The 15,427-nt window shown below is 41.8% G+C and overlaps 1 protein-coding gene across 12 annotated transcripts in view; it reads right to left on the bottom strand.

Moving 5' to 3' along the window:
- The window catches only part of ROBO2 (roundabout guidance receptor 2), a 770,916-nt gene that overhangs the window by 270,134 nt on the left and 485,355 nt on the right, over positions 1 to 15,427 (bottom strand). For all 12 annotated transcript variants that reach the window (XM_086934061.1, XM_086934068.1, XM_086934067.1 and 9 more), the window contains exon 5: positions 11,137 to 11,275. In XM_086934061.1, the coding sequence (XP_086790187.1) occupies positions 11,137 to 11,275 (139 nt within the window). The remainder of the gene's footprint in view (positions 1 to 11,136; positions 11,276 to 15,427) is intronic.

Raw genomic sequence — 15,427 nt, 5'->3', positions numbered from 1 at the left:
GTATGGGTGGCACAATCAGTGCTGCAGGCCCACTAACAGCTTGTATTTACAGGCCCCGAATACATGCAGTGCACTCTCCCAGGGTAATATAGGTAATTTAAATATGCCAATTGGGTATGAGCCAATCTTGCAATTAATTGTTTTTTTTTACTTAAAACATTTTACATAGTGCAAACATGACCCATGAGGGTATCAGAGCGCTTTACATATATTCAGAGAGCATAAACATATGATGCATATATAAATTGATACTGAAGTACAAAAAGCAAAAACCATAGGTGAAATAAAATCAAAACAATACTAGCCAACAGTAATAAGGTAATCATTTGCTCATCAAGAGGAGTATGGGGAGATGAGAGCCTGGTATCTAGGGCATACATTTATTCATGAGTAATACTTTAGCTTTTTTTTTATAGAAGCAGTTGTGGGATTCAGTCTGGTTTCAGGGGGCAGGGAGTTCCAAATTCTCGGGGCAATCCCAGAGGAACCTCGGTTGTAGGTTTTCTTTTTAGAGAATTTCTGTGGTTTCAGCAGTAAGGTGCTGGGGTTTCTGGTAGATCTACCGCCAACGGAATGTTCTAACTTCTGAGTAAGGTATCTCCGGTATTGAAGTGTAGGGCTTTATCGGTCATGCACGCAACTGTTTTGTTGAATTCTAGCTCCATTGGGTTGCCAGTTGAGGGCTTTCTTTTTTATCCTGTGATGAGTCTTGCAGCAGAGTTAAGGGAAGTCCTTAGAGGAGTTGTTATAGATCTAGGCAAACCACAGAGCGTTGCACTTCTAAAGTCTAATCTAAGAATTAGTAAGGCTTCCAATGCAGATTTGAAGTCATTGGAAGGAAGGAGGTATTTAATGTTCTCAAGATGTTCATATGGTGGTTCACTCCTTTGGTGGAGGCGCTGATGTGCTTCTGCATGTTAAGGTTCTTCTCCAGAGTAATTCCCATTGATCTCACTAAATCAATAACTTGGTGCCGGCAGTTGAGGGCTGTTAGTTGAATCAACTATTCCTCAATGATGGGTGACTGGTTGGGTGGAGCAAATAGTATGAATTTGGTTTTGAGAGCCTTTCATTTGAGGTGGTTGTCTGCCAGGCAACTTTGGGTTTTACATAGATTTAAATTCAAGGGAGGAGACCTTGAGGTACATTTGGGTGTCATGATAGTGGATGTTGGATGCACTCAGAATTTCGGTTAGAGCTTGCATGAACAGGTTAAAGAGAGTGGGTGAGGGGGGACCCTTGTGGGGCCCCTAGTGTGATTGGAGTGAAATTAGATAGGGATTGATTAGCCTTGAATCTCTGAGTTCTGTTTTGTAGAAATGAGGTGAACATGTTTAGGAGGAATTCTGATAAGCCCATTCAATGTTCCAGAAAGTCTAGTAAGTTTTCGTGCTTGACCGTATCAAATGCGGAAGATAGGTCATGGAGGATTAAGAGGCAGGATTTGTTTCAATCCAACATTTTTAGCGCATCACCCACTGTGCGTGTAAGTACCAATTCGGTGCTGTGCCCTGGACGGAAGCCAGATTGAACAATTCTGCCTACTGGAGCAATTCCAATGTGGTCACTTAGTTTGATGTGAACGCATTTTTCAAAGAGATTCACCAGAGTTGGAATGTTGGAGATCAGGTTGAAGTTGTTATGGTCCATGTGGCTGCTGAAGGTTTTTTAGGATGGTGGAAACCTGCCTCGACTTTAGGCAGTCAGGGATGGTGCCTTGAAGTAGAGAGGCATTTACAATCTTGGTCCAGAGTGGGAGTAATAACGATTTGATCCCATTAAAGAAATTGGAGGGAAGAGGGTCATGAAGTGGTTTGCGGGTTTCAGCGTTGCTAGACCATGTGGTGTTTTTGTTTTTGAGAGTTTGCCCCAATGGAAAAGAGCACACAGCCTTCAGAGAGGGGGAGAATTTAGAGTGAGATAAGGGAAGACAATGCTCTGGTGCCCTCTGCAGATGAATTCTCATGTTTTCTGTCTTTTCAGGGAAGAAGGAGGCAAATTCCTCGCAGTTTGGCGATGGACTGGATCCAGCTTGGGGGATGTGGGGTTGGGTAGGCCATTTGATTGTTGTTGTTTAATAATCTTTTTTGGCCAGTTTCTAGCATGATATAGGTGGTTTCTAATGAAGTTTGTTTTTGACCTTCCGAAGCATTTGTAAAACACCTTCAGAGAGGGCCATTTTACAACAGGGTATGTTCACAAAGGCAATTTGGGGAATGCACAAGAATACTACTGCAGTACTTTTTTACGCACTCTAACATGCTTTTTTCAATTAGCCCCAAAACAGTTAAATAGGGAGATGGGCATTGATTCACAAAGGTATTTAAGAGGACATGAAAGAAAACTTGAATAGTACTACTTCCCTAACTCATAAATGCTTTTATGAATCAACTCCTAAACTTTTAAAACATACCTCTTTTAAGGAACAATAATGAGAGATGCAAAGACCTCTTGAATAGTGTGCCTTAAAATCCATGGATAGATTCTTCTATTTAAATAGGGTTAACTGACGGATATCCAATTAAGTCTCTCCAAGTCATGTGAATGACATTTGAATCATGATATATCTGTAACTATTATTTTAGTGATTGAGTTTCTGGTCTTTATGGGACTTGCTGCGTTTGATTTAATAAATATTTTACATATTTCATGTGGTTGTTGCCACTACTTACCCAAGTCATCTACCTTTGCATTCGGTTCAATTGTTTGTCTCATTGAAAACCCTACTCTATAGAAGTTATTGCACTGATTTCATAAATTCTGAACCCCCTCAAGCCATGGTACTTATAAGGTGCTGTTTCAATGAACTAGTTATCATACCATAGCAAAGTTTCCGACAGTTAATGATACGCCTGGGAAACACTGTGATAACACAGTTTTTAGGTTTCTTCAAAATGGCATAAATGGCTCATTTGCCAAATGTTCTCAGTTAATGACTTCCTGAGGGTGCCTGGCAGGGGTGACAAGGTAGGCATTCAACACATTTCCCAAATTGTGAAAAATGAAAAATACAATAACCATATATATTGACCACATATAATAATATTGACATTCTTATAATGAACCAAGGCGATCCCATACCCAAATGGACAAAGGCTCATTCAAGCCACATTAGCAATCATTCACGTTCAGTTTCCCTAGGACATGCTATTAAAAAAATATGGATGTTTCTTCTACACTGTCTGCAAAAAAAGCTAATCTCTGCTTGATGATAAACTTAGGATACCAGCAGCAATGATGTCATGATAAAAGTGTATACAAATTTGTATTTGATCAGTATATTCTAAACATTAATTGCTACTGCCTCCCCCCGCTTCATAGTTAGTAAATCATTATTCAAAACCTGTTGTACAACTAGATCTTGGTATTTGAAGTGCATCTATGTGGTTGCCTAATTAATTTTCAGTTCATGTTAAGATGTATTCTTCTATAGTGTGAGCTAAGGTGAATACTACTACACTGTTATTAACTCATTTTTCATTGAAAGGTCAGTCATGACTAGGAATTGCAGTAATAAGCTGAGAACATCGTTAAATGCTGTCCTCAGGATGAAAATATGTAATCGTATAACATGTCTCCATGGAAATGCTACAGGAAGCTAGGAAACAACCAATATTTTCATTGGATATGCATCTCCCTATAGGACAACCAGTGTTAATGAGGACTGACAAGATTTATCAGTTCATTTATATATAAACATCAAAAGCATCATAATACCCATTACTCCCCTTCCTGAAGTGAATGAGTTGGCTTGAAAAACAGTTTGATGTGAGAAGAAATAAATGTTAATAAACTGCATTGGACAGTTATGCATAGTTATGGTTTCAGAATCAGGAACAACTGTTTAGAAGGGATAATTCCCGTGTAATTTGTTTGAATAAAAGCATTTGTGCAAGTTTTAGTTGTGTCATTTTATCCCAAAAATCGGTCCCTGCTTTGAACAAGGCATTTTAGAAAAGGCAGCCTTATTTTGAAAGAAAGACTTCAGTGTAGCAGTACTAAGTGATTTTTTTATGAAGCTGCAATGCTTGATTTTCGGACAAGTTTCTTTGTGGGAGAGTTCCAGGGCAGTGAATATTGATTTCCATTCATGCTGTCTGACTTTTCATTTTAATATTTTGCATTTCTAAATGAATCAATCAAATCAGTCTACTGCCTCTAATGGAGTCAAAAGCTAGTATTTCAGGAAAAATGTGTCAAAGTTTTACAAATGTTATACTATGCAGTACCATAAAGCTAAATTAAGAACAAGTATTCCAGTGACCATTCTAAACCGGGATTTATGACGGAGATCCTTCTTAACAGATGCATTTTTGGAATAAAGGACGCATTAAGTCTCATTCACAAAGGTTTCTTCCAGGGAGAGTTGTGACTTACTCCTGGACATAGACGAATAAGTCAAGAGAGAGACAACCCTAGTTTAGTTTGATTCGGGAAAAATAACCCATGAAATAGGACATCAAGCACAATACAAATCAGCCCAAGGAATATATTGTATATATAGACTCTTGTAAAAAAAGATAATGCAAAAATAAATTTCATAAACGAGTAATAAAACAGTAACTAAAAACCTGTATATGTACAAAGGTTTAAAAAATGTATTCCTGCCCCACTATAATGTGTAAATAACCAAAGGCATAATGGGGGCCACTGGTCCTTAATGATGGGATAAATGGCTCAGACATACTCTACAGGGAATGTTGGGATTGCAGGGTGCATGCATTACTTCGAAATGTGAGACCCGCCCATTTCCTCATAAACCAGACAGCCAATAAATATAACAGTAAGTTACGGATACTTACAGAAAGCTATTCGTTAATCATATGATTCGATTTTAAAACTGGCCACCCTTTGTTTACAAAAATGAATATCCTTTCGAAGTTTGGATATTAATTTAAATAGAAACTGGATAAATCAGCGGATACTCAAATTTACAATGACAGTAAGAAGAGAAAAAGGTGAATAAGAGAATTTCAGACGACTGCTGAATAATTCCTTTTCTACTGCTATCCACCACAACCTTTTTCCTACTTGCAACTACCATCACTGCGCAGTCCTACTGACAAGTTTCACATTAGCCCACCCACACACCCAATTTAGAACTCCACCTTTTATGCAGGATCCCTGCATGACCCCTACCCTTTCAGCCTTCATCTGCACCACATACTCTAGAACCTTAAACAGTTTTCTATTGCTTTATAGCTAGGCTTGTGCAATACAGGACACACTTCTATTCTTGCTCTCAAATGGTCATAAAATCAGAGTATACTAGTATATTTGTAAAGATTGTGTGTGAAGATCTAAAATTGGTAGATTTTCTCCAGAAAATGATTCATTTCATGAATTCTATGCGAAGTTTTCATATGTTGTACATCTGACAGCAGTATCATGGGAAAATTATACCAAACAAGAATGGTTCCATGGATAAGTCAACGTGGATCGCATAGCAAAATGGTCGTAAATCACAACACCTTTTTTAAAATATTTAGCTGCTCCTACTGTTTATAGTGTTGAAAAAATGTTGTCTTTAATTTTCACTGCTATATTGAGAGATATGAGCAAATGCTATATAAAATACAAATTATACATCTTTCAACTGCTATGGGAATCACCCATGTTAAAGGTAGTACACTCTATAACTGGCGCGGTAGCCTATTCTAATTCACACTTAGACTATTCATCTTGTCAGAATGTGTCTGCAAGTGAAACGTGCACTTCAAGGTTGCAATTTTATTAAGGATGTCATTACAGAGAAAAGCCAGATGTTTGAGGCTCGAGTGCACACACAAGCAGTGCATACTGACGATTGTGGATTGATTTCAAGGTAACTGAAGAGATGAGCTAACCCAGAGTCACATTCTTCTGGAGAGCAGCCAGTTCAGACTTCTACTCGGTAAAGGATTCAAATACTTATTATAATGTGTCATAAATTTCAACTTGTAATTGAACATCTCTTCAATAACCCATAGGAGAAAAAATCATACTCTGTAATTACAAGCTGTGCAGCTGCCCTCTTATGTTTGGCTCAGAATTTTAAGAACACAAAGCACTGCACAAACTCTATTCCTATTTAATTAAAATTAAAGCCAAGGATATGTCATCTACCTCTTTCAAACACACAAGTGTGTGCATGCGTGCACACACACGCACACACTTACTTGAAAAATAGACTTCACATAGTATTTATAATTCTTATTATAAATCATATCTCATCTGTTTAAGGATCACTACAAATCTGTGGTAAAATATGTAGCATACTACAAATGAGCATGTTAAACACTGGTAGTACAAAAGCTATTTCAGTTACACCGCAGACCTGAAATTGAAGACTGAAAGGGTTGCGGCATTCTGTACCTTTCTGTTCTAAGTAAAGATCCTTTGGTTTAAATATATTTTGCAGTTGCTGTGGTCACTGAACAGAACACTCTACATTTTAAGTGCACAACTCAGCATCCAGCTGTTAAAAGTATCTTGGCATTTTTGTACATGTCTATTTTTATCTACAAAAATAATGTAGTTACTGACTGTTCAAACTTGATTTTGTTCTAGAATTCAAAGGTATAAGAATGCATAATATTCTGGCAAATGCCACTCACACATAGGCCAGGTCTTTCTTTAGTTAAAAAAGTAAAATTTTACAATCAATGTATGCCTTTTGGAATTTTATATATTTTTTCCTTCGGTGGGTATTCATTTTTGCTACTGATTTCCTCTCTGTTGACACAGTTGGGATAGTAGTGCAATAACAGCTTTGAACGTAAATAATCGGGTAAATGCTGTTAACTCCACTGCCTTTCATATCCATATGCTGATCAAGAGAATCTTACCTCTCATTCAAGCGAACTTGCAAAAAAACAGTAAGTATGTCTCTGGTATTGTCCAAGATCGGTTACTGCAACAAGTTTTAGCTCAATGCCCACCAGTAAAAACTCAATAAGTCACTGCCCGCTTACTCCTGAAGATTCCAAAATACCAATCTCTCTCCAAGTCTATGACAAAGCTTCATTGGCTCCCTGTCAGACAGAGGGTTCTTTTTAACACCTTCGGTGCTCATCACGATCTCAGCTCGTCATGAGGCACAGTGGGGCTGCGCTCATGATGAGCTGAGCTCGTCGTGACTGCTGCGGCGCACCCACGCAGGGATAATTCCCCTGCTGTGCTGGGCATTTCATTAAGCGAGCCTGGTCATGACAAGCTCAGCTCGGCATGATCACAGCGCCAGTGTGCTGCATGACAAGCCGAGCTCGTCACAAGCACAGCAGCACCGTGCACGGCCCCCCTCCCCTCGGGTCGCGGGGGAATTAGCCCGGCGGCGAAGGGGTTAAAGACTATGTACTGCATACAAAGAAGTGCACGATCATAGTCCTGACTTCCGAAGGAAGAGATTTATCTGGTATATGCCAGCTATTTCACTATGTTCTGCAAATTGGTGGTAGTGACTATTTTTAAACGTGCAACCTGGGGTGGAAGAGGCTTTGTGGTGAGAGCAATTCAACCCTGGAATGCTCTCCCTCTCTGCATTAAAGCCATGGCAAATCTTTTGGCTTTTAGAACAGTCGGCAAGACATGGTTGCTTTCCTCAAATTAGTTTTTCTATATAATGTAGGACATCCTACTGCTATTTGCAGTCAGCACCAAGACACCCCAGGGCAAAAGAGTGATCTAGAAGAATACATAACATAACAATCACTTGCACTAGTGCAAAGCAGATGTGAGCAAGCAATGTGAATAAAGCTTTTTTAATATGTTTGAAGGTGTTTGCCCATTTATGATCGAAAGGAGAACGATTAATAAACAAAACTTCTTTAGTGGCTCAATTTCCTCGGACCTGATAATTCTCGTCTCGGTGCCTATTCTGATCATGAGCCCCACTCTGCACCTCTGGGCAATAGCTTGCTTAATCTCTACAACGGCCCCAACAACGCTGAGGATGCCTGACTTCACCTTGGGGGTGCCCAGGAGTGGGCTCCTCACAGGGAAAGGCCAGGAAGGGTTCCTCAGCGGTATTCGTACAAGCGCTGAGATACCTCCGGGTAGTCGTGCGCCATATAAGTGCATAATTATCATTATCATTAACTGTAGATGTGTGCTCTACATGCAGTACAGACCCTGGTCCTCCTACTCCTGAACGTCAAAAGCAGGGTGTGCTTTAATTGACTACAGGAAATTTTGTCTTATACAAATGTTTTTCAAGAGCCGGTGCAGCCACAGCGATAACAGGGGTTCACTCAGGTGCCTATTGCATAGCAGTTGTTTAGACAGCTAAGAGTTGTATCAAGAACAGATTGCACTGTTGTAGAACAGGGTGTACACCTGGGCAAGCATCATTAATTCAAGCATGGCATACTTGTACACCAGTTTTCATGCAACATCACTCTCTAAAACATATCAATTTAACTGTGAGTTAATGTATCTGTGGTGGATTGCTCTGCATGGAAACAAAGAGAGGCAATCATTGCTCTCTCTTTTTGAGTTTGCCTTACTGCAGAGCATGCATTATTAAACTAGAGGCAGTTCCAATTAAGAAGAGTGCAATCGCATAAAACAGGAGCGCCACTGGGCCCTGCATGAATGCCCCCGTTCATGACACAGCCTCTGTGTTCAATAGAGCTACTGCTGTCCACCTCTGACTTCATCCATAAACTAACATTTTGGGCAGTAGTGCATAAGCTGTGGGCTGCACATACCAGATACGGAGGGGCTAGCAGCCACTACTCTAAGTGGTCAATTCACAATGGTATTTTGGAGAACATAAGTTAGTGCTTCTGTAGTACTCTTTTATTTACTCTTACATGCTTTAATGAATTAACCACAAACCTCTAATTTTACAAGGAGTTTAAATAGAAGAAACTGTGTTCTCTTTGTGCATTTCCTAATAGGGAGATGGGCATTTCAGGTCAAATTCACAGAGGCATATAAGAGTACCTAAAAGAATAGTTATATAGTTTGACTTCCTATACAGTGGAGAAGTGTGGCTCACTGGTTAGAGGAGGCAGACCTGGAAGCAGAGGTCAGCCCGGCACCAGGGTTCAATTCCCGGCTCAGCGGGGTCTTGAGTCCTAAAATGTCCATGGACTCGACAATTCTCGCTCCGGTGCCTACTCGATTCACGGGTTCACACTCTGCGACTCTGGGCAATAGCTTGCTTAATCTCCACAACAGCCCCTCGCGGCAGGATGCCGGGCTTTCACCTTGCGGATACCCTGGCAGGGTTATCTCACAGGGGAATACCAGGACGGGTTCCCTAAACAAGCGCTTAGAAACCGCTCGGTGATTTGCGCTATATAAATTCCTGTACATTTACATTTACATTTATACTCATAAATGCTTGTGTGAGTTGGCTCCCATGGTTCTAAGCAGTGATGTCTGCCGCTTTACCACTTATTCAAGAAGCCCCACTTCATTTAAGGTAGGAAATGTGCAGGGGTCAGCAGGGGCGTAGCTTCAGGGGGGGGGGATTTGGGGTGATACTCCCTTACAGTCGGGTATGGTGAGATGTCTGTCGGATTTCACAATGAATGTTTCCATGCACACAGACAAAAGCGCACACACTCTCTCCCTCTCTGTCCTGAAAGTATTCAGAAATGTTGGCTACTTTACAAAATATTGTGTTTCTCTCACTTACTACCCCTATCAATTCACAGTCATATCCCTATTCACTGCCCCTTTAGTTCCTCTCTGGCACCCTGCTTGTCTTATAAAGTATTTTAACATTATATGCCAGCAGGATTGTTGTAAAATCTGAAGCTCATGCCACACCCAGTTATACAGTGCAAGCTATGCTCTGGGTAGTCAGTGTGATTTATTTGTGAAATAGGCACAGCTCGCTTCCGCACCTATACATTGTGCTCATGAGACCGCTTCTGAACTCATCCCTCGCTAAAAATGTATATCCTTAACTTGTTCTTTTTCGAAGCAATACCAGTGGTGGCTGATTGAATTTAAAAGTGGTGAGGCACCTCTCTTGTATGCTTTTAACATGCAGAAGCGTTTCATTTTAGTACATCAGTTTTTATCAGTATATTGAGAGGCATTTATTAACAGTTTCAATAAATGCCTCTCTATAAACTGAGGTACTAAAGGGTAATGTGCCTGCATGTTTAAGCATACCAGAGAGCATCTTTAAATATGTCAGTTTTGGATGTGGATAAAACTGAAACATTTTGCTGTCATGAATATATTATTTTTGCTGGGGAAAGTAAAGTTCCACTTACCAAGCATCTCGCAAAACAAGTGTATATTGTGCAATTGTGAAAGAGGGCTTAAGCTTGGCTTTCCTTCTAAGGATGACCCCAGGCCAGCTGGCAACTGCAGGGAGAGGGAGCTGAGGCTGCGAAGTTTCGCGGTTCAAGCAGTCACCTTCACAGGTGAAAGGAGCAGCTTCACCTCAACACACCAAGGCATAAGTTCTTCATTCCTCAACTATATAAATACCATTTACAACAGGTCCACTCCTTCATTCCCGGCCTCAACAAGCTACTAGGCTGCTCCCCCAACATGATGCCTGAGCACCACCCACTCCTACATTTAAACCATAGGCCAGTCATTTACTTCCATGGAGTTCTGCTGACTTCTCCATGGGCCACAGAAATCATGCCCTAGGGCAGACTTAAGGCAGATCTTGTGCAACAGGCCATGCCCACCACTTTTGATGTCACTGCACCAGCTTCAGCCTTGAGGGCAAGTTGAACGTCACCTGGCACATGAGCAATACCACCCACTTCATCTTACCGGATCCCTCCTGCTAAGAAAAGATAATTTTGACTGGCTAACTGCAAACACTCTGCAGCCGCTAGCGTTAAGTTGCTTATTGTGCCCCTTCTCCCACCTCCAGTGTGAATGGCAGGTCAACACTCCCCATTGCTCCTTAACACCAGCCGCCCCAGAGCAACACAATACATATCTGAATGGCGGATATAATCATATGATCACTTGGTTGTGTAGAAGATTTTTAAACTGCAGTGATAACCCTTCTCCAAACAAGAAAGTTGAGTTTCTCCAATAAAAAAACACTCTAGAGAAACACAAAGAATGCACACAACACAACGTAGTTTGTTGAATGCAACATAAATCACCAAGTTTAAACATGTATTTCAACAATATAACGAAAGAGAAATGTTAGGTGAAACGTCTTACCGCCCTCTAGGCAAATCAGTGTCATCCTTTCTCCATCGCACAGTTGGCTGAGGGTCCCCCTGGACTTGACACCTAAATTCCACTGCCTCCTCCTCAAGAACGACCTGGTTAATTGGTCTCCTGAGAAATGTGGGCCGTTCTGAAAAAAATAGGAACCATAAACCTATTGATCAGATACAACTGTATGCTGTACAGAGGACAAAGCAACTCAGAACCATAATGTCTATGATCAGACCTACAGCATTGTCTCATTTACCTCATTACAAAATGAATCAAACGGAGCTGGTGACTATTTTCACCATATTAGTAATTGTGCGCATGCCATGTATATAGAGAACACTTTGTAATATGTTTCGTGAATAACACATTTCTATGATTCGAATTGTGTCCAGGTGTTGAAGTGCGAGGCTTGCATTAACCCCTTCACTGCGGCGGCTATTCCGCCGCAGTGCTAAGGGGGGAAGGCGGCGGGAGCATGCTGGTGACGGAACCGCTCCGTCACCAGCGTCGGTTGCGCTGTGCTCATGACGGACCGGTTCCGTCACGGCCCCGCCCGCTCAATAGAACGCGCCGCGCAGGCGCGAAATCAGCACCGCGTAGGCGCGGCGGCAGAGAAATGACAGAACTGCTCCGTCATCAGTACAGCGCCACCGCAGCTGATGACGGAGCGGTTTCGTCATCAGTAGGAGAGGGGTTAAAGGGTCACACTCTTAAGTCAGGGGAACTGAGCTCCAACTAATTAAAGAGCGGCATCAGCTATCAATTTAAACTGTGAAGGGGGTTGTATGTCAATACAATGTGGTGTTTACACCGCACTACCATTACAACGCTGGTTTTACAACGCAAGTCGTTACCACGACTTGCGCTGTAGGGTGCTGGATTTAGGAATAGTAAAATGTACTATTCGAACACCAGCCTACGTACAGTAGGGAAGGTGTTGGAATAGTAAATCTACTATTCCTTAGCCTAGAGCGCCCTCCAGCGCAAGTGGTGGTAACAACTTGCGTTGTAAAACCAGCGTTGTAATGGTAGTAAGGTGTAAATAGCGCGTCGTAATGGATGTTCCCCGTGAAGGGGGATTATCTAAGCCATGCAAATAACCCCTGTTGCTTGTGCAACTACAGCATGTTGCAGATATAGGCACATGGGTCAAAGTTGCCTTTGGTGGATGCCTCAACTTTCCACCACCTCTGAGTTGGTGCAGTTATTTATTGAACGCCTGTAGGTTTTCTTTGAAAAGAAAAACTGAGAAAACCAGAGACTCACGAGAGACCTCCCCCACTCCAGAAGAGGACCACACAGGCTCTGCTAGCAGTGAAGTACGGAGCAGTGGTTTGAAAAAAACAGTTCACGATTCATTGCCTCTGTGCCTGCACTAAATCTCTAGGGTACATCAAGTGCTTGAGAGAGCTCTTTTTATGCAATGCACCTCAGCTAATGCAAGGCCTGACTTGTGAGTGGTGACTTTTACTAACTGTCCCAGGTATTCTTTACCTGGAACTGGAGACAGGAATCTGCTTCACATATAACTCTAGCCTTGTGTAGGTTAGCAGGGCCGGACTGCGAACTCAATGCCCCAGAAGGCTGGAACCATTTGCTTGATGCTTTTGTTACTCGGGGGTGATATTGCAGCACTGCTGCAAAAACTGGGCCCCATTAACGAAATTGGCTGCCACCGTGGAAGTAAACTGCCCCCACCCTTCCAGCCTTCCGGGGAAAATATCGATGCCCGGTACGGCCAGTCCGGCCCTGTAGGTTAGTGGTGAGTATCAGTCACTCTTCATTGTGGTGGGAGAATCTGTTCAACCAGTTCTACTTCTGAGTGCATCGTAGCACTATTGTCAAGGAAGAACCTCTTATAACAAGGAGGCATTTCAAAACAGTCAGAGAAAGCCATCTTTAATTAGTCTGATATGAGAGGTACTCTTGGAAGCTATGTAGTAGGAGAAAAGATCACTGTAGTTATTTGTCAGTCGTAAGCAACTGATTGGAATAATTGTCCCCTTCAATTATCAATCATACAACAAAACAGGGGAAGTCAGGACAGATGTAAAAAACAAATCCTACATTTTCTCCGAAATTGAGTGAGTAATGCTGGTACCATGGAAAAACAATGAGCATAAATGTACTTTTATGGGAAAAAAATTGAAATCGCACTGAAAAGTAAGACCAAAACATGTTTGAAACTATAGGGATGACGGTAATTATATGTGCACCACAAACAAGCCACTACAAGTAACAGAAGAAACATATTCCCAATGTTGTTGCACAGTCCAATTGCTAATTACAGAACTGCAGTGTGATCAGACAGCCTACTGCTGCTAGTGTTAACATATTTTCAACAGGATTAACTGGATTTCAATCACCTGTATAATTTGTTTTCAATGCTAATCTCTCCGGAGACAGAAAGCATGCTCCAAGTTCATGCAACACAAAGCTGTCTGATAACACAAAGCTGCCTAATTCAACTTAAACTTCTTTGGAAAAAATGCCTTTCAGCATGTGAAAACATTGAATTTTTTTGATGACTTATTGTTGAGTAACTGCTCTTTTTATTATCATGGAAAATGTGTTTATAGTACTTTAGTGTCAATACGCGAGTGACATGGAGATAAAAAGAAATCCAGAGGAAGAAGGAAAGCTTTTTGTAGGTGATATATTGTTTCTTACTTAAAGTCCAAACTTTATGCTCGTGCTGTGTTCTGTTTGGGGTCTTCATGCACTTAAATGAATCTGTGGTGCTCATGTGTTGCGGTGACTAGCCTCGTTATGTGTAGCCCTGTGCAAGACACATTGATAAAATGAGCATTTGAGCATGACTCAAGCCAGACTAAATGGCCTCAAAATAGGCATTTGTGTTCTATTTAAAACACACATTTATATTGGGGTCGTGGCAGATGGACACTCGGTATTGGACAGCACATATTTTCAATTTACAGCAAATATCACATCAATTATAGGTTCCTGTAAGAAACTGAGTTATTCGAAGTGAAGGATGTGAGTCCTTCCCAAGTAATAGGTCTGCAAGTTTCTCTTTACTGGGAATCAGCTTCCTCATTGTAGGACTTGGCTCTCTCAGAGAAGCAAAGCAGAGCTGCCCAAAGCCTACTCGGGTTAGGTGGTGTGGTTCTATAATCCCAGCTTGCTGGTACACAACAAGACTCAACGAATCATTGTCCAGTGAGTTTTTTTACTCATAAAGAGAAACATTACTTTTATTACACACGCATCCTGCTAAATACCATACATTAATTTGCGAATATATACAATGTGGTAGATGGAAATGTAATTGGTGGCACTCTCATAACACTTTACACCCACAATGATCTCTCTGAATTTAGGAAGCCACCCTGAGGATTCTGGCGTGCTCCTTTCCCTGAAGGAGGGAATATATTATTAGCAGCTTTTGCAGCAGGGATTACTTTTTGGTTCAATACCAAGCAGGTTTACATTGTGCATCTGATTTTTGTTTGTGCTTTTGTGGTCCCATCTGAGGCACCCACAAGTTGTTGTGGGTCACTGGGCCTATATGAAACCCCCTGGCACCCATGGCTATAGTTGGCCCCCTGCACCCAGCCTTCTTCAGTTGGCCTGGTACCTCTCAGCATTCATTTCTGCTCCCACTTCTGCTGGAGTTTGCAATCTCTCTTCAGCTCCTACAGGAAGAAAGGAGCAGTGCAGCTGCCATTGCCCGCACTACCTCTAGACAGAGAGGAGACAGTTCTACAAGACCCCTAAACACTGGCACAGGGGAAAGGAGACAAGCCCAGCCACATGTGTTCAGTCCTGGGAACGAGGTCCTCTGGAAATATTGTTAATGCCCTAGCCCCAGGGAGAAGGGGGCAACCAGGGAGTATGTAATGCACTTGGTAGTGGATCCCAAGAACTCCCCCTCCCCATTCAAGTTTACCTCAAACAGGATGCGCCTGGGGTTTGGCCCTTCCTTGAGGAAGATTCAGAAATTTGGGAAAGCACCATGCGCTTTGTTCTCTGCCTGGTCCCTCTTAAAACCAACCTACTTCTTTGATTTCTCCTGCCCCACATGGACAATTCCCATATGAAAGGTGTTGTTACATTCTTGGTGGCGGGCTTAAGCCACCAGGAGCATTTTCTTTAGGCCTTCCAGCCTCTACAGAGCACTTTTTGTGAGCTTAATTTGTGTTGTTCCCTGCTGCAGACTGACCTTCTGCCTATGCTCCAGGCGCTCTCCCAGGGAAACGTCAATGGCCCAAAGTAGCTAACTGGCAGAGCACATTCCCTGCTCAACTCCCCAGGTCCAACAATCTTATGA

This window comes from Lissotriton vulgaris, chromosome 8 (genome assembly GCF_964263255.1).
Source record: "Lissotriton vulgaris chromosome 8, aLisVul1.2, whole genome shotgun sequence".
Classification (NCBI taxonomy): domain Eukaryota; kingdom Metazoa; phylum Chordata; class Amphibia; order Caudata; family Salamandridae; genus Lissotriton; species Lissotriton vulgaris.
This window is presented reverse-complemented; position numbering and strand designations above follow the sequence as displayed.